Raw genomic sequence first — 14,193 nt, forward strand, 5'->3', positions numbered from 1 at the left:
ATCAGCTGTTGTGCTTGTTATTTAATTTTTGTGCTTTTTAAGTAAATAGCCTAACCCGCTCTCACGCTAATTTGCCCCGTTTAGTAATTCTGGCTCTAAGAGTGTACTCACACTATCCATACTGAACCTTTTTGACCCTTAGTGGTGGGCACAGGGCGCGGTTCACTTGTCCTTGGAACACACAGTATGAGCGCAAATTGCACAAGAGCGCGGTTCACAAGGCGACAATAATTGAACTTCATCTGCTTTCGTAAAAACCTTCGGATGTGTGCAGCAGGTTATGTGATTGTCTGAGTGGCATAAGCAATGGATGGGCTAAGCAATATGATAGGCATTGTGAGAGGGCCCAAATGACTCAAAATAAAAGCCACAAAATGAACATTATTATGGGCCCCAGTGTTGAGAGGTCGCTTTAATTCTTGTTTTCTTCAAATCAATCGCATCCCATTGACGAAATCGTGCTCAGGCATGGATTGATGGTGGAGTGAGAATCGAGTTCGAGCACGATTCAAGCAACCGTCTAATCTCATGGTATTTGCAGTTCACTTGCAACTGTCTGAGATTGCGCATGCTACTTAATTGGGGTAAACATCCTGTTTATTGTAGACGCTATTATCCCATGAAACTATGTGAGTGAGCTCATGCTAATCGAGCAGACTACTGACTGCAGTGTAGTTTAAAGAGCATTCTGGAAAGTTTTAATCCTAATGTCTGTGGATCTTCTCTGGCATGCTTTATCACCAGTATTGTCCTTTTGATAAAACCTGACTGGAATACAAATTTGCAAAACATTCATATATTTTTATCTTTAATATATATCAGACTGAAATTAAAAGGGCAGTTGTAGCCTAGTGGTTGTAGTGCTGGGCTTGTAACCCGAGCGTTGCAGGTTGCAGGTTCGAGGCTCACGACCGGTGGGTTGCGACTGTGGTGCCCTTGAGCAAGGCACCTTAACCCTAATTGCTCCCTGGGTGCTGCAGGGATAGCTGCCCTCTGCTCTGAGTGTTTGTGTGTTTACGACTTGCAGTGCGTGTATTCACTGGATGGGTTAAATGCAGAGGTCACATTCCAAGTATGGGTTACCATACATTGGCAAATACTCACTTCACTTTCACTAAAAGGCAACCCTATGTGGATTTAGCTTTGCAAAAAGTAAGCTTATTACTTTGATAATTAGAGTTAGCTTTACTAAAGCTTTGTCTGTAAATACAGATAATTTGATGTAAACTGAGTGTTAATGTGTTTTAAATGTAAATTGCACGAGGGTCCATCAAAGTAGGCTTTCAAACAGACATGCATAAGTTTTTGCAAAACTGAGAAAGCTAAAAAACTGTCTAGATTAGTTAAAAAACAACTATCGTCACTTTAGGGCTTACAAAAATCTTATACTATAACCATATGCAAAATATACATTTGAGAAAGTGTTTTTAAAAAGGCTTAAAGGAACCTTTAGACTAAGAATAATGAATATGCAGGGATGAAACCACAGAACTGATTAGTCACTACAACAACATTGGCTGAGTGTTTCTGAACAGATAAACAGCATCTGTTTGAGATAGAGTTTTGTAGAGACTATGAATAATCTTCAGATGTTGTTAAAATAATAAGCTTATTATCCAAGTATTAACCAAAGTTTCACTTATCTTATAGAACATTTATAGAGATCTCATTTATTTTATCAGTGTAAATGTTCCAGACACGTCCTGGTCTACAAAAGATCTGTGCTGCAACTCATGAACAGATAAATTATAACTTCCTGTGAACCCTGCAGGACCTCAAACAGGCACAGACTCACTATGATTCTGATCAAAGTCTTACATAACGTATTCTGTATGGTACAGACCTTCAGCTTCATTTTTGTAATTACCACTACCAGTGCATTGTGTTGAGCCTATGGCCAAATCTTAAATAGGACTTAAATTGCTTAGCTGATATATTAGCTGTACTGATGTGCTTAGCTTATGAGTTCATATAACAACCATGTAAAAAGTCAATTCACTGGAGTAACATATTTGGATTAGACTAAGGATAAACTGGTTAACCAGAGGGTAATGTACACAGCCAGTGTTTTTTTTTCTTGGAGGGGAACATCTGTGAAGTTACACTGAAATTAGCTTCTATAAAAAAATCACAGAATAATCTTGGTCACACATTCGACCAAACTCTTTGCTGTAAACTAGTTGTTTAAAACCATAATGTTCAATAGGTCAAAAAAAATAGTTTTTATGGCCTTTTAATGTTTGCTTTAGTGTTCTTAACTAAATAGATTCTTAATAGATCAATCCGCAAATGTCATGAAGTTTCTTCACTATTATAAAATATTAATGCATACACTTTCCTTATTTTATGAAATGTTAGATGTCATGGAAAATGTTGGGTTGTCACATTTTCTTAAAGGGATAGTTAATCCAAAAATAAAAATTCTGTCATCATTTACTCACCCTCATGTTGTTACAAATGTTTTGTCCAGCTATTTTTTCTACTATCAAATCAATGGTGCTTCTGTTTCCTGCTTGATGACAAATATCTTCTTTTTTGTTGTGCAGAACAAATAAATTTTTCAGGTTTGTAACAACATAAGGGTCGGTAAATGATGACGGATTTTTCATTTTTGTGTGAACTATACTTTAAAGGTCTGTCTACATTTTTGGAGTACCATCTTTGGATTACTTTCTACATATGCCTTCTATGCACTAAACTGCATTATAAAATCACTTTTCCCATTTGAACACTACATTGGCATTCCCAAAAGACATGTAATGTGGCCAGCGTGGTGAACCTCCCTGTCATTTAGCTGCCTTAATGTGGAGCCCATGCCTGTTATCATTAGATGGAAAAGCTGACTCTGGTGTTCTCTCCAGGTCTCCCAGTACCAAATAAATCTGACCCAAGATGACTAGACCCCTCCCCAAAGTCATATAATCACCAGCTGCTCTTTTAGAAAAGACAATATATGTAACTATATTTTAATTTTAATTTTTTTAAGATATATTTATGTAAGTATATTTGGGGCAAGTACTAGTGATTGAGTGATTTTGACTATTTTGTTGGATGATTTAGCTTTCCATTTGGCTTTACGCAATAAATCTGTTTTGATAATCTTCTTTGTCACGTCCTCTAGGCTCTTTCATAAGACTGGAATGACACTTATCGTTGTTTACTGGAGCTCCTGCCATGAAATACTTCCTTGCGTGCTTAATGCATTCTTACTACATGACACTGCCAAGCCATATAACACAGCAGCAGCTTGTACGGAAAGAAAAAGATGGTGACAAATCCTGTTATTACTCTGGTTGGACACAGCTAAGATTTGGCTTAGTCTTAATTCATTTCTGTCACATCAAGGAGTAGTTGGAACATTCATTTGTTATATGCTTGGCAACTGAACTGTTTTCTGACCAGTGGTCGTAAAAGTGACAAAACAAAGTGACACTAGTTTTAAATTATTGTAGAGAATGTAACTTACATTGATGTTGTTAGTAAGGGTGTTGACAAACTTGAATCCTGGGATTCTCTTGTCACTGCAAACCACCCCAACATCCTCCGAATGCTTGCAGTCCGACACGCCTATGCCATTGGATTCACACTGAGCCAAGGTCTTCTCCTTCCCTGTGCAGTGGACGTTGTCAAACCAGATGCGGCCTAACAAACATAAGGTGTCAGCCAACTTCAAACATATATTTTAGACTTTGCCAGTTTTCCACAATATCTGACATATTTATAGACGTAGTTTATGCAAAAATGAAAACTTGGCCTAATGTCATTTTGACCCTACATTATAATCTTTTCTTTTTCCAATAAACACAAAAGGAGATGCCAAGCAGAAGTGTTAAGCTATTGTTTTCCTTTTAAAGGTCACTTAATATGAGAAATCCCTTTTACATGTAGTTTGAGTTAGGGCTGCACGATTAATCGTATTTTTATCATGATAACGATATGTGCGCCCCACGATTAGTTAAAGACCATTGTCACGATTAATCAGTAAAGACCAAGCACAAAGCAGACGGTCTAGAATCAAGCAATGTGTTTGCTTGATATGGGTGGAGTCAGAGTATACGGAGTGGATAAGGAGTATAAGGAGTTATTTTTGCTATATCTGCTGATTTCTTTTGCAAAATCTATGCAGAATTTTGCGGAATGATTTTAAATGTTTTAAAAAGAGAATGGGAGCTGTGAATATTACAAAACAATAAAATATTTTATAATATATAACATATATATACCCTAATATTATATACATGGCTGTAAAGTGTAATAAAAATACTGAAGTGAATAGAAGTTCTTCACTAAGAGAATGATCGTGATTTCTAATCGTGATCAAAAGTTTGAACCAAACAATCGTGACCATCATTTTTCCTGGAATCGTGCAGCCCTAGTTTGAGTATAATTTTGTATCCCCTGTGTGTATACACAACCACCCTACAATGATTAAAATCTGCCCGACTTTTTTGTTAAATCCCACGAGACAAGTTGTTGCAGTTTTCTGTGCAAACTGACATCACTTTGTGCAGGCCCCTCCCACAACTCTACAAAGACCAGAAATTAAGTCAGGTGATAATTTTGAAATCTTCTACAAATAATTCATTACCGCAGAATCATTATTTTATATATATGTATAATAAGATTAATTGCTATTAGTTGCATACAAAATAAAAGTGATTTTTGGCATAATATATGAGTGTGTGCTGTGTGTAATTATTATGTATAAATAAATACACACACATTCATGTATGTATTTAAGAAACATTTACATGTTTATATATATTTATTTATATATTTATATATTAAATATAAAAAAAATGATATTTAAATAAAACAATTCTGAAATGAATATATGAATGTGTGTGTGGTTAAATATACATAATAATTAATTATTATGTATTATGTATTAATTAATAAACCAGCACTAATATATATATAAAAGAGTAAACAGGAAGGGGAGCAGCAGCTCATTTGCATTTAAAGCCACACACCAAAACAGCTGATTTTCCTGCCTTTTCAACATGGCATAATGATCTATAGGGTATTTGGACCTGAAACTTCACAGACACATTCTGGGGACACCTGAGACTTACAGACATCTTGAAATATTTCCATATTAGGTGACCTTTAAAGGAAAACGCCACCGTTTTTCAATATTTTACTATATTTTACGCATTGTGAATATGTTAGCATTTAGCCTAGCCCCATTCATTCCTTAGGATCCAAACAGGAATGAATTTAGAAGCCACTAAACACTTCCATGTTTTCCCTATTTAAAGACTGTTACATGAGTAGTTACACAAGTAAATATGGTGGCACAAAATAAAACGTGGAGAACTATATTGTACGGCGGAAGAGCACTTAGTTTGACGTACTTCGACCTTGGCGCAGTAATATCACTTCTAATAGGGGCGGCAGTGGCCTAGTGGTTCATGTAGGTTGTCTACAAACCGGAAGGTTGGTGGTTCAATCCCCGGCTCCACCGGACCAAGTGTTGAGGTGTCCTTGAGCAAGACACCTAACCCCAGCTGCTCCTGACACCGTCGTCGGTGTATGAATGTGTGAGTGAATGGGTGACTGTGAGACTAATTGTAAAGCGCTTTGGATGGCCATAGGTCTGTTAAAAGCGCTATATAAATGCAGTCCATTTACCATTAATATCATATCACTACTCCGCCTCTAGAGTCCAATGCTGCGTCCGAAACCGGCTACTTCCTTACTATATAGTAGGCGAAAAGCAGTAGGCAAGGTGAAATACATAGTATTTCAGACAGTATGCGAAAAGTACCCGGATGACCTACTTCCGGCTAGATTTTGCAGCTTGCAGATGGACACTTCACTATCCCATGATGCCCTGGGAGAGGAAGAGGTGAACGCAGCGATGCGGCTGTTTTCGCGCTGGTATGTCATGACGACGACGTATGTCACATGATGTATCAACATGGCGAATGTAGTACGTCCGAATCGCATTCATACTAGCAGGATTCATACTATACAGTACCTACATTTTTAACGGTCAGTAAGTAGGTACTTCATCTCATTCAGTATGTACTGTACAGTATGCGGTTTCGGACGCAGCCCAACTCAGTGAGAGAGGGAGTGATGATATTACTGCGCCAGAGGTCGAAGTGCTGCAAACAAAGTGCTTTACCACCATACAATATAGTTCTCATTTTTTATCCACATAAATCGCCACGTTTTATTTTGTGCCACTATACATGTTTTAAATAGGGAAACATGGAAGTGTTTGGTGGCTTCTAAATTAATCCCTTTCTGGATACTAAGGAATGAATGGGGTTAGGCTAAATTTTAACACATTCACATTGTGATTGAAAAAAGATAGGTAATGTATTAATTTGTGTAACTTGAGGTATGTTGTGTTTTGGTGCTGGAATGTTGGTGACCACCAGCTAAACCAGCATAGACCAGCATAATTCCCATGCTGGTCCATGCTGGTTTGATGCTGGTTTTTTCAGCAGGGAGGTCAGAATGTCAGAAAGGCAATTTTTACTTTTGGTTAACTATTACTTTAATATAATATTATCTTCAATAAAAATAATGATGAAAAAACAACATTTACTATACTACTGTATGTCCTGCAACCACCGCTATCAATGTTACATTATGCAACTAAACTTACCCTCTCCTTTTCCAAATTTAGACGAAGGTGACCAGGAAACTGCTTCCAAATAACCCAGTTCTTTGCACACCACTTGTGCAGCATGAATGTTAAAATCATCATCGCACACAGTTCCCCACTCGCCATTATAGAAGACCTCAACCCGTCCTTCATTGTGCTTGCGTTTCTCCCCTGCCAGACGTAGCTGTATCCTGGGTATGTCTGCAGGAATCTCTGGAGCTGTGTAAAGCTCCTGCGCAGGCTCCGGGTAGCCCGCAGGGTAACCCAAGTGCTCATACTGTGCGTGGCTCAATTCCCATGCACACAACAGTACAACTGACACAGACCAGAGGAACAGCATATTGATAGAGGCTCAAAGGTTATTATGGCCTGTAAAAAACAACAGAGAATATAATGCAATAGGATGAACTTTGTAATAAAAAGGCAGGAAAGAAGAACATGTTTGACGCCTTACAACCCATGTGCTATAGATTTCCGTAGTTTTTTCTGTACTTCATAAATCAGATGATCAATCAAATGCACTTTTAATAAATCCCAGGGAAGAAAAGCATGTAAATTCTCATTAAACACTAAAGCGAGCCACATCAAAGAGTGCAATAATGAGGACACAGAGGCATGTTATAACCCACTGTGACACATTTTGCCAATGACATAAGCGGAAAAAATATATAATTCTGTTTTAAAGTTTCAAGTTAGAGGCGTGATGTAACTAAGCATAAAGGTCTGATGATAAAAATCCTGGATAGATATATAATAAATATTCTTTTCATGACATGCTAGAGAAAAGAAGCTGAAAATGACTAGATGAAGGAAGTATACCACACTGAAAATCTGGGATCCATAATGTCACTTAAAAGTGTAAACAAAGAAAACTATGATTTTGAAAAATTCAAAGTATGAGGTCAGATTTCCTTGCTTCTATGGAAATGTTCAAGATGTTCTTTGGAACAGACTTGCATCATGCTGGGATAACATGGATCATCAGATTTTGGAAAACGTGCAAAGCCCAAGCCAGTGCATGCTGGGAGACATAAATACTAAGAACTGCTCAAAAACATTTTAATTTTTCAACGCAACTTTCCACTTAAATTGTTATTCTGTTAGAAAATAATTGGTAATGGGAAGAAAATGCATTAAATTGCATCACCATACAAAAATATTTGAACAGAGTGAGAAACAAGTCCAACAAAAACAGCTAGAAATCTTTTTGCTTCTCCAATACCCACCGGCAATCAGCTGCTGTGTCAAAGGCAGCAAAAAGATCAAATGTAAGCTGCCTCAAAATTCCCACTCCAAAATAAGAAAGACACTTCTGTAAAGACTTGCTTCACATTTTCCATTCTCTTTTAATCACTTTCATACACAGTCAAACAGTTATTGTCTAATATCCGTCAATATTGTCAAGTGTGTAACAATAAACAGAATGTCACAATGAGGAATAAATCTTTCAGGGTCATTAAAACGGCATTTGTTCAGTAAAGGACTGTGGAGACCAGACATGAACCCTCATGAGAACCTCAGTGAATTACCCAACATTTCCATCCCCTGCACTAAAGCAGCCTGTAGGAACGTGGCAGTTCCTGCAAGGGTTTCAAAAAATGTGCTTGTTATAAAGTAAAGCTATGTGAAGTTTATCATCTAGTCCAGATGGAGAGGCTTAGACAAGTGAGAATATACATGTGGCACATCTTTGTTTTCCTGTACAAAACCTACAGTATCGCTCTATAGACTTTTGCATAAACTGCTTATAGCCTTACAAGAATAGAAGTCGGTTACATGAAAAGGTATATTGGTCCATTCTAAATCCGAAAAGACTGATCAGCCTAACTGTTCACCTAACTGTTAGGTGGCCAGACTAGTTCTCAAGTCTCAGTCTCAACTTAGCGGCTATGTTTATGCAAGAAAAGTGGCTCACATTCTTTCCTTAAAGACCTGAGCCATATCTGTTGTCTGTGGTTTTTCTGCAAGTAACCTACACTGACCAAGAGGAATAGGAAGACATAAGGCTTCACATGTCAAGTAACAAACATATGCCACCTAAACACAATAACCAGGTGTTCCAAGCACTCTATATGCTGTAATATTCATTAAACACGAATAATGTTCAACATCTGTAATATCTGAGACCATGACAACCTCCAAACTCTCCTCTCTCACGAGAAGCCTACAAAAAAAACACTTTTAAATGGTTTGCTCATATTTAAACCTATTTTACTTTCTTTTCTATTTACTCAAGCAACATGAAACAATCACATTCGTACAAATGCAACAAGTATTAACCATTTATGCCATCATGCACAGAGTACAAAAGAAAGCCGTTTAAGAAAATTCTCTTTGCATCCCATTGACTCAAGAATGACGTCACACACCGATGTAATGTTTTTTTCTCCCATAAGAAAACACGTTATGCTGTAATACAGAATACTTTGTTGGCAAATAATGTTAATATAACATGTAAAGTGCAATAGCATAACAACTAAAGCATTGAAACAAAGCAAAACAGATGCTTACTTTTGACGCGAGTGTGAATCTCACAGTTGCAAACTTCTTCGAAGTGCAATCTGAATCTTTTCTTCTCTCATCTGTTGTACATCCCCTAAACTTTCACTGGCTGTGTCCGGCAATTTCAGCACAGTCGAAACAAAGTTACGCCTTGTTGAACGGCCCCCCTCACGCCCACCAGTGTAACCTGTGACCTCACGGACATTGTCTCACGGGCACATAACTGAAATATTTGAGGAAACAGACATGATGTACGTGCGTTAAGTAAGTCCGGTCATTTAAACAACAAAACTGTTTTAATTAACTGAAGTAATATATTATTATTATAAATAGCAGTAACAAAGTGGTGTATTTCGTAGCACTGTGAGGAACCATAGCGTTTCTGAAAGAAGATGTTGGGGAGGGGGCACATTTTTGTTATTCATTTGCTTATAAAGCATGTTGTATAAGTTATTTTTACTAAGTAAACATAGAAATTATGTAAGTGAGATTTACCATTTGGCAGAGAGTATTTTTCTTGAAACTCTCCTCTCGTGGGGCATATTAGTGCAAAGGGATAAAATAAGTTGTATACCGCCACCGTGTGGATAACGGTGCACTTTAAGGGGCAGCAGTGTAAATTAATCCACCATGAATGCATCAATAAACCCCCAAGCATCACTACGTGTGTCCCAAGAGGCAACACGTATTTTTCCTCCTTTGTTTTTTGTTATTCGTTCAATTTATAAATGATATTGTTTATTTTAAACATTTTATTATAAATATAAAGTATATTTATTTATTAATAAACAATACCTTACATATAAATTGCATCAGTCTTTGCCCCGCCTTCTGTTTAGGCTCCTCCCCCAAGTCCTATTTCCAAGATCATATAGTTTTCACCCCTCTGCAGTGTATTCTCACTGACTAAAGGAAGGAAGGTTGTTTTAAAATATTTCAGTTATTGGGGGCAACTCTATCTTCATTTTTCAAATCTTTGGATTTTGAACTATACGCAGATGGTGCCTGAAAAACTGATGCTTGATATTTCAGATTCTGGTAATAGGGACAACGTAAAAGATGGTAAACCAGACTGAAGGTTATCTTTCAGAGCGAATAACTCGCTCTATAACCGCTTGCCTGCTTTTTATTTTTGTGCTCTCCACCTTCCTAGGGAATGCTCTGGTGTGCATCGCCGTAGTGCGTTTCCATCATCTTCGTTGCAAAGTGGCGTATGTGTTTGTAGTGTCTTTGGCTGTTTCAGATCTCTTGGTTGCCTCTCTTGTAATGCCCTGGAAGGCTACTGCAGAGATTGTGGGTTTCTGGCCATTTGGCCGTTTCTGTGAAGTTTGGATTGCCTTTGACATTATGTGCTCCACAGCTTCCATACTTAATCTGTGCATCATAAGTGTGGATCGCTACTGGGCTATTTCCAGCCCTTTCAGCTATGAGCAGAGGATGACAAGGAGAGTGGCATTTATCATGGTTGGAGTGGTGTGGACTCTATCTGTTCTGATCTCATTCATTCCCGTGCAGCTGAGTTGGCATAAAACTCTGGGTCATGAAGGAGACCCAGGAGATGCAGCTTACGAATGTGATGCCAGTTTGAATCGCACTTATGCCATCACATCATCTCTGATCAGCTTCTACATCCCCGTCACAGTAATGATCGTAACATACTCTCGCATCTTCCTCATAGCCCAGAGGCAGATCCGAAGGATATCCATGCAGGAGTGTGCCATTAAGCATGCTCAGTCTTGCCAAGGCTGCAATAAAGCACCAGAAGAGAAGTTAAAAAGCTCATTTAGGAGGGAAACCAAAGTCCTGAAAACTCTAGCAGTTATCATGGGTGTGTTTGTCTGCTGCTGGCTCCCTTTCTTTATTCTAAACTGCATGGTGCCATTTTGTGACTCAGGATTTCACGATGCTGGACAGATCCCATGTGTCAATAAGACAACTTTTAATGTGTTTGTATGGTGTGGATGGGCTAACTCTACTATAAATCCTGTAGTTTATGCTTTTAACGCAGAATTCCGTAAAGCGTTCTCCAGCCTCTTGGGATGTGGGAAGTTTTGCTCTCGAAATACCGTTCGAACAATTGACTTCAGCGACCAACTGGTGTCGTATCATCGTGACTCCACCGACCTTAGAGACGCTCATCTCTTAACTCACCCCTGCCTGCTTCTTCCACATGCTGTCGGGGAGGAAAGTGAGAGAGACGTGTGCTTTGATACTGTGTCACAGATAGCTGAAGGCCCTGATGAGACTGAATGTAACTTTATATATGGAGAAAGGCCTCCTATGCTAGATCATGGGGAGACAGAACTCTTTTTGGATAAAGAAGATGAGTTATATACTCTTGAACATGTGATTCATAATGTATCATCACATAGTATCACAGGAATATTGTAGTATATCTGTAAATAGTTTTGCTGTACATTACATTTGATTCATTTGTGATGTGTTCATTTTTAATGTGAAGGACATTATTGTTATTTTATATTATTATTTTTCTTACATAGCAGCATGATCATGGTTTATTAAAGAAGTCAATGATATGACACAGTGCTGGAAATAGTCCCCTGCCATTGAAATAAACCAAGGGGACTATTTTCGGGCGCTGCATACTATCATTGCCCCTGCTGCAGCAATGGTGTGGCAGCAAAGTCCTTGATTATTAAGACAGTATGAGAGTATAGTTCCTAGCCATATCGGCCTAGAAAATCTCAACTTTTAATTGTCCGTTGGTCACGATGTAACTAGAGAATGGTCAAGTTTTAAATAGGAAAATATCTAAACTCTTTGGTCATTTTTGAGCGTGATGCTAATGGTCTAATCCGATTCAATTGATTATGCTAAGCTATGCTAAAATTGGTACCCACAGACCCAGCGATCAGCTGAATGGATTTCAAAACGGTAAATATCTAATGTTTTATTCTAGGGGAGCTGGAAAATAGCATATTTTCCAAAAAAATGGAGTGTCCCTTTAAGGCTGAACATTTCTGTGAGACTACACTTCAACTTTGATAGTTCTTTAGATGTGAAAATTAAGTCATCATTTACTCAGGAATGACTAAAAAGACAACTAGTTAAAGTCATCTAGTCAAAGACTTCAAACAGAGATCATGTGGCAGGACCTGAAAAGATCAGTTTGGTACTTAAGGCCTACAGTACCAGCCTGATATAAAAGAATGGGTAGAAATTCCCCTAGAGATGTGCAAGGCTCGTATCAAGTTAAAATAGAATTGAGTTTCAATTCCTGCCAGTATATGGTATTAGTTTACCCAGGAGTTATGTGTGTCAACATAAACTATTATTTTATTGAAGGAACAAAACATTATAGAAAAATATATGTTAAATAATATTTAATTAGTTCCCTTTCTAAAATATTGCATTGAATGTGCAAAATTTTAGCTTCTTAAATTAAAGTGCACTTGTTATTTGTTGTTATGAACTTAATTTTAACTACAATTATTTTATCTATTATGCATGAAATTTGAAAAAATATGAACATTTTGAATTTAAATGTAAGCTATATAAACACAACTTTAAATAAGTGAATACTCACATGATTCAGATACTGTATTTATTAGTTTTATACAAGATTTTGACAAAATATATAATCGTTAATAAATGGTAAATTAGCAGGAAAAATATACAAAGAACAGACAAGCAATTTGACTGATTGGAATATTTCCCAACATTAACAAACTGTCACTGAACAATGAATAATTTAAATGCTTGTTTTTTTATTGCTATATTTACACGAATGTCTCATATATTCGAATACAAAATAATAACAAACATAGCATTAATCATAGTTAAGCCTATAAAACACCCATCATATTGAGTAGGCACCCACGTAGGCATAAGTGCACGTACGCCCTCACATGAATAATTATCAACACAACATATTTGTATATGTTAACGTATGCACATTTTGGACACTTTCCAACCGGTGGATTCTTCCGCTGGAGGATTGGAAATCTACACATAGTAATCGGATTTGTACGTCAGTTACAGAGGTAGAGGCTGTCATTTATATTACAAACTGACAAATCTTAATAAACGTCTTTCACTGCATTGTTCTACTCGCTGGTGATGTTAAAAAGCAACGAGTTAAAACTCTATACAAAACACGATCTCACACACCAGTAAGAAAGCATTGTCGCAGTCCAACAAAAAAAGACAAGCCTTCATACATGCACCGGGAACATATGCACTTTTTCTGAAGATGGGGTGGCTCTTAGAAGAGCCTTAAAGTTTATGGAATAAAGTCTGTCAGTCTACTTCTTCTTGGCGGCCTTCTTCGCCTTGGCTGCTTTGGGTTTCGCAGCTTTGGGCTTCACTGCTTTGACCTTCTTAGGACTCTTTGCAACTTTCTTCACGGCCGGTTTCTTCACCTTCTTCGGGCTTTTGGCGGCTTTCGGCTTGGCGGCCGGTTTCTTGACTTTCTTGGGAGACTTCTTCGGTGCAGGTTTCTTTACCGCTGCCTTCTTCGGTTTAGCGGCTTTGACCGCTGGCTTGGCCGCCGGCTTTTTCGCGGCTGGTTTCTTCGGTTTGGCCGCAACTTTCTTCACCGGTTGTTTGGCGGCTGTTTTTTTGCCCACCTTGAAAGATCCGGAGGCGCCGGTGCCTTTGGTTTGAACAAGCGCCCCTTTGTTCACGAGTGATTTCAAAGCGATCTTGACGCGAGAATTGTTTTTCTCAACATCATATCCACCACTTGCCAAAGCCTTCTTCAGTGCAGCAAGAGAAACTCCTTTACGCTCGTTGGAAGCAGCGATGGCTTTCACGATAAGGTCGGATACGCTTGGTCCAGACTTTTTCGCCTTTGCCGTCTTCTTCTTCTGAGCTTTTGCCGGAGCAGCCGCGGGAGCAGTTTCTGCCATAGTTGAGAGAGTTTACTTGGATGCGATGTCACGTAGTCACAAAGCTGTCAAACAAACAATGTTTACATCCAACAGCTGAGGGCGGGATTTAAACGGGAGATGAGAACCATATAGACTCAACCGGTGCAACCGCCGCTCTCGACAGGACTGAGTTACACATAGATGTGTTTTCTAGTCTTAAAAAACACAAAGGTTTTA

At 38.2% G+C, this 14,193-nt stretch overlaps 3 protein-coding genes across 3 annotated transcripts in view; 1 reads left to right on the plus strand and 2 right to left on the minus strand.

The window, feature by feature from the left end:
• loxl2b (lysyl oxidase-like 2b) overlaps positions 1-9,291 on the minus strand; it is a 35,352-nt gene extending 26,061 nt beyond the window's left edge. The window contains exons 1-3 of the mRNA XM_065250294.1: positions 9,134-9,291; positions 6,623-6,991; positions 3,467-3,642 (exon numbers count right to left, since the gene is read on the minus strand). Coding sequence (XP_065106366.1) covers positions 3,467-3,642; positions 6,623-6,962 — 516 coding nt within the window. The 5' untranslated portion in view covers positions 6,963-6,991; positions 9,134-9,291. The remainder of the gene's footprint in view (positions 1-3,466; positions 3,643-6,622; positions 6,992-9,133) is intronic.
• A 375-nt stretch (positions 9,292-9,666) lies between these two features.
• drd7 (dopamine receptor D7) lies at positions 9,667-11,674 on the plus strand. The gene has a single exon (XM_065250008.2). It carries the CDS (start codon positions 10,184-10,186, stop codon positions 11,513-11,515), a length of 1,332 nt encoding a protein of 443 aa, XP_065106080.1. The 5' UTR covers positions 9,667-10,183; the 3' UTR covers positions 11,516-11,674.
• A 1,001-nt stretch (positions 11,675-12,675) lies between these two features.
• On the minus strand, positions 12,676-14,068 carry histh1l1 (histone H1 like1). Its single transcript, XM_065250295.1, has one exon. It carries the CDS (start codon positions 13,993-13,995, stop codon positions 13,390-13,392), a length of 606 nt encoding a protein of 201 aa, XP_065106367.1. The 5' UTR covers positions 13,996-14,068; the 3' UTR covers positions 12,676-13,389.
• Between the last annotated feature and the right edge of the window lie 125 nt (positions 14,069-14,193).

The sequence above is a fragment of the Paramisgurnus dabryanus genome, chromosome 5 (assembly GCF_030506205.2).
Source record: "Paramisgurnus dabryanus chromosome 5, PD_genome_1.1, whole genome shotgun sequence".
Classification (NCBI taxonomy): Eukaryota; Metazoa; Chordata; class Actinopteri; order Cypriniformes; family Cobitidae; genus Paramisgurnus; species Paramisgurnus dabryanus.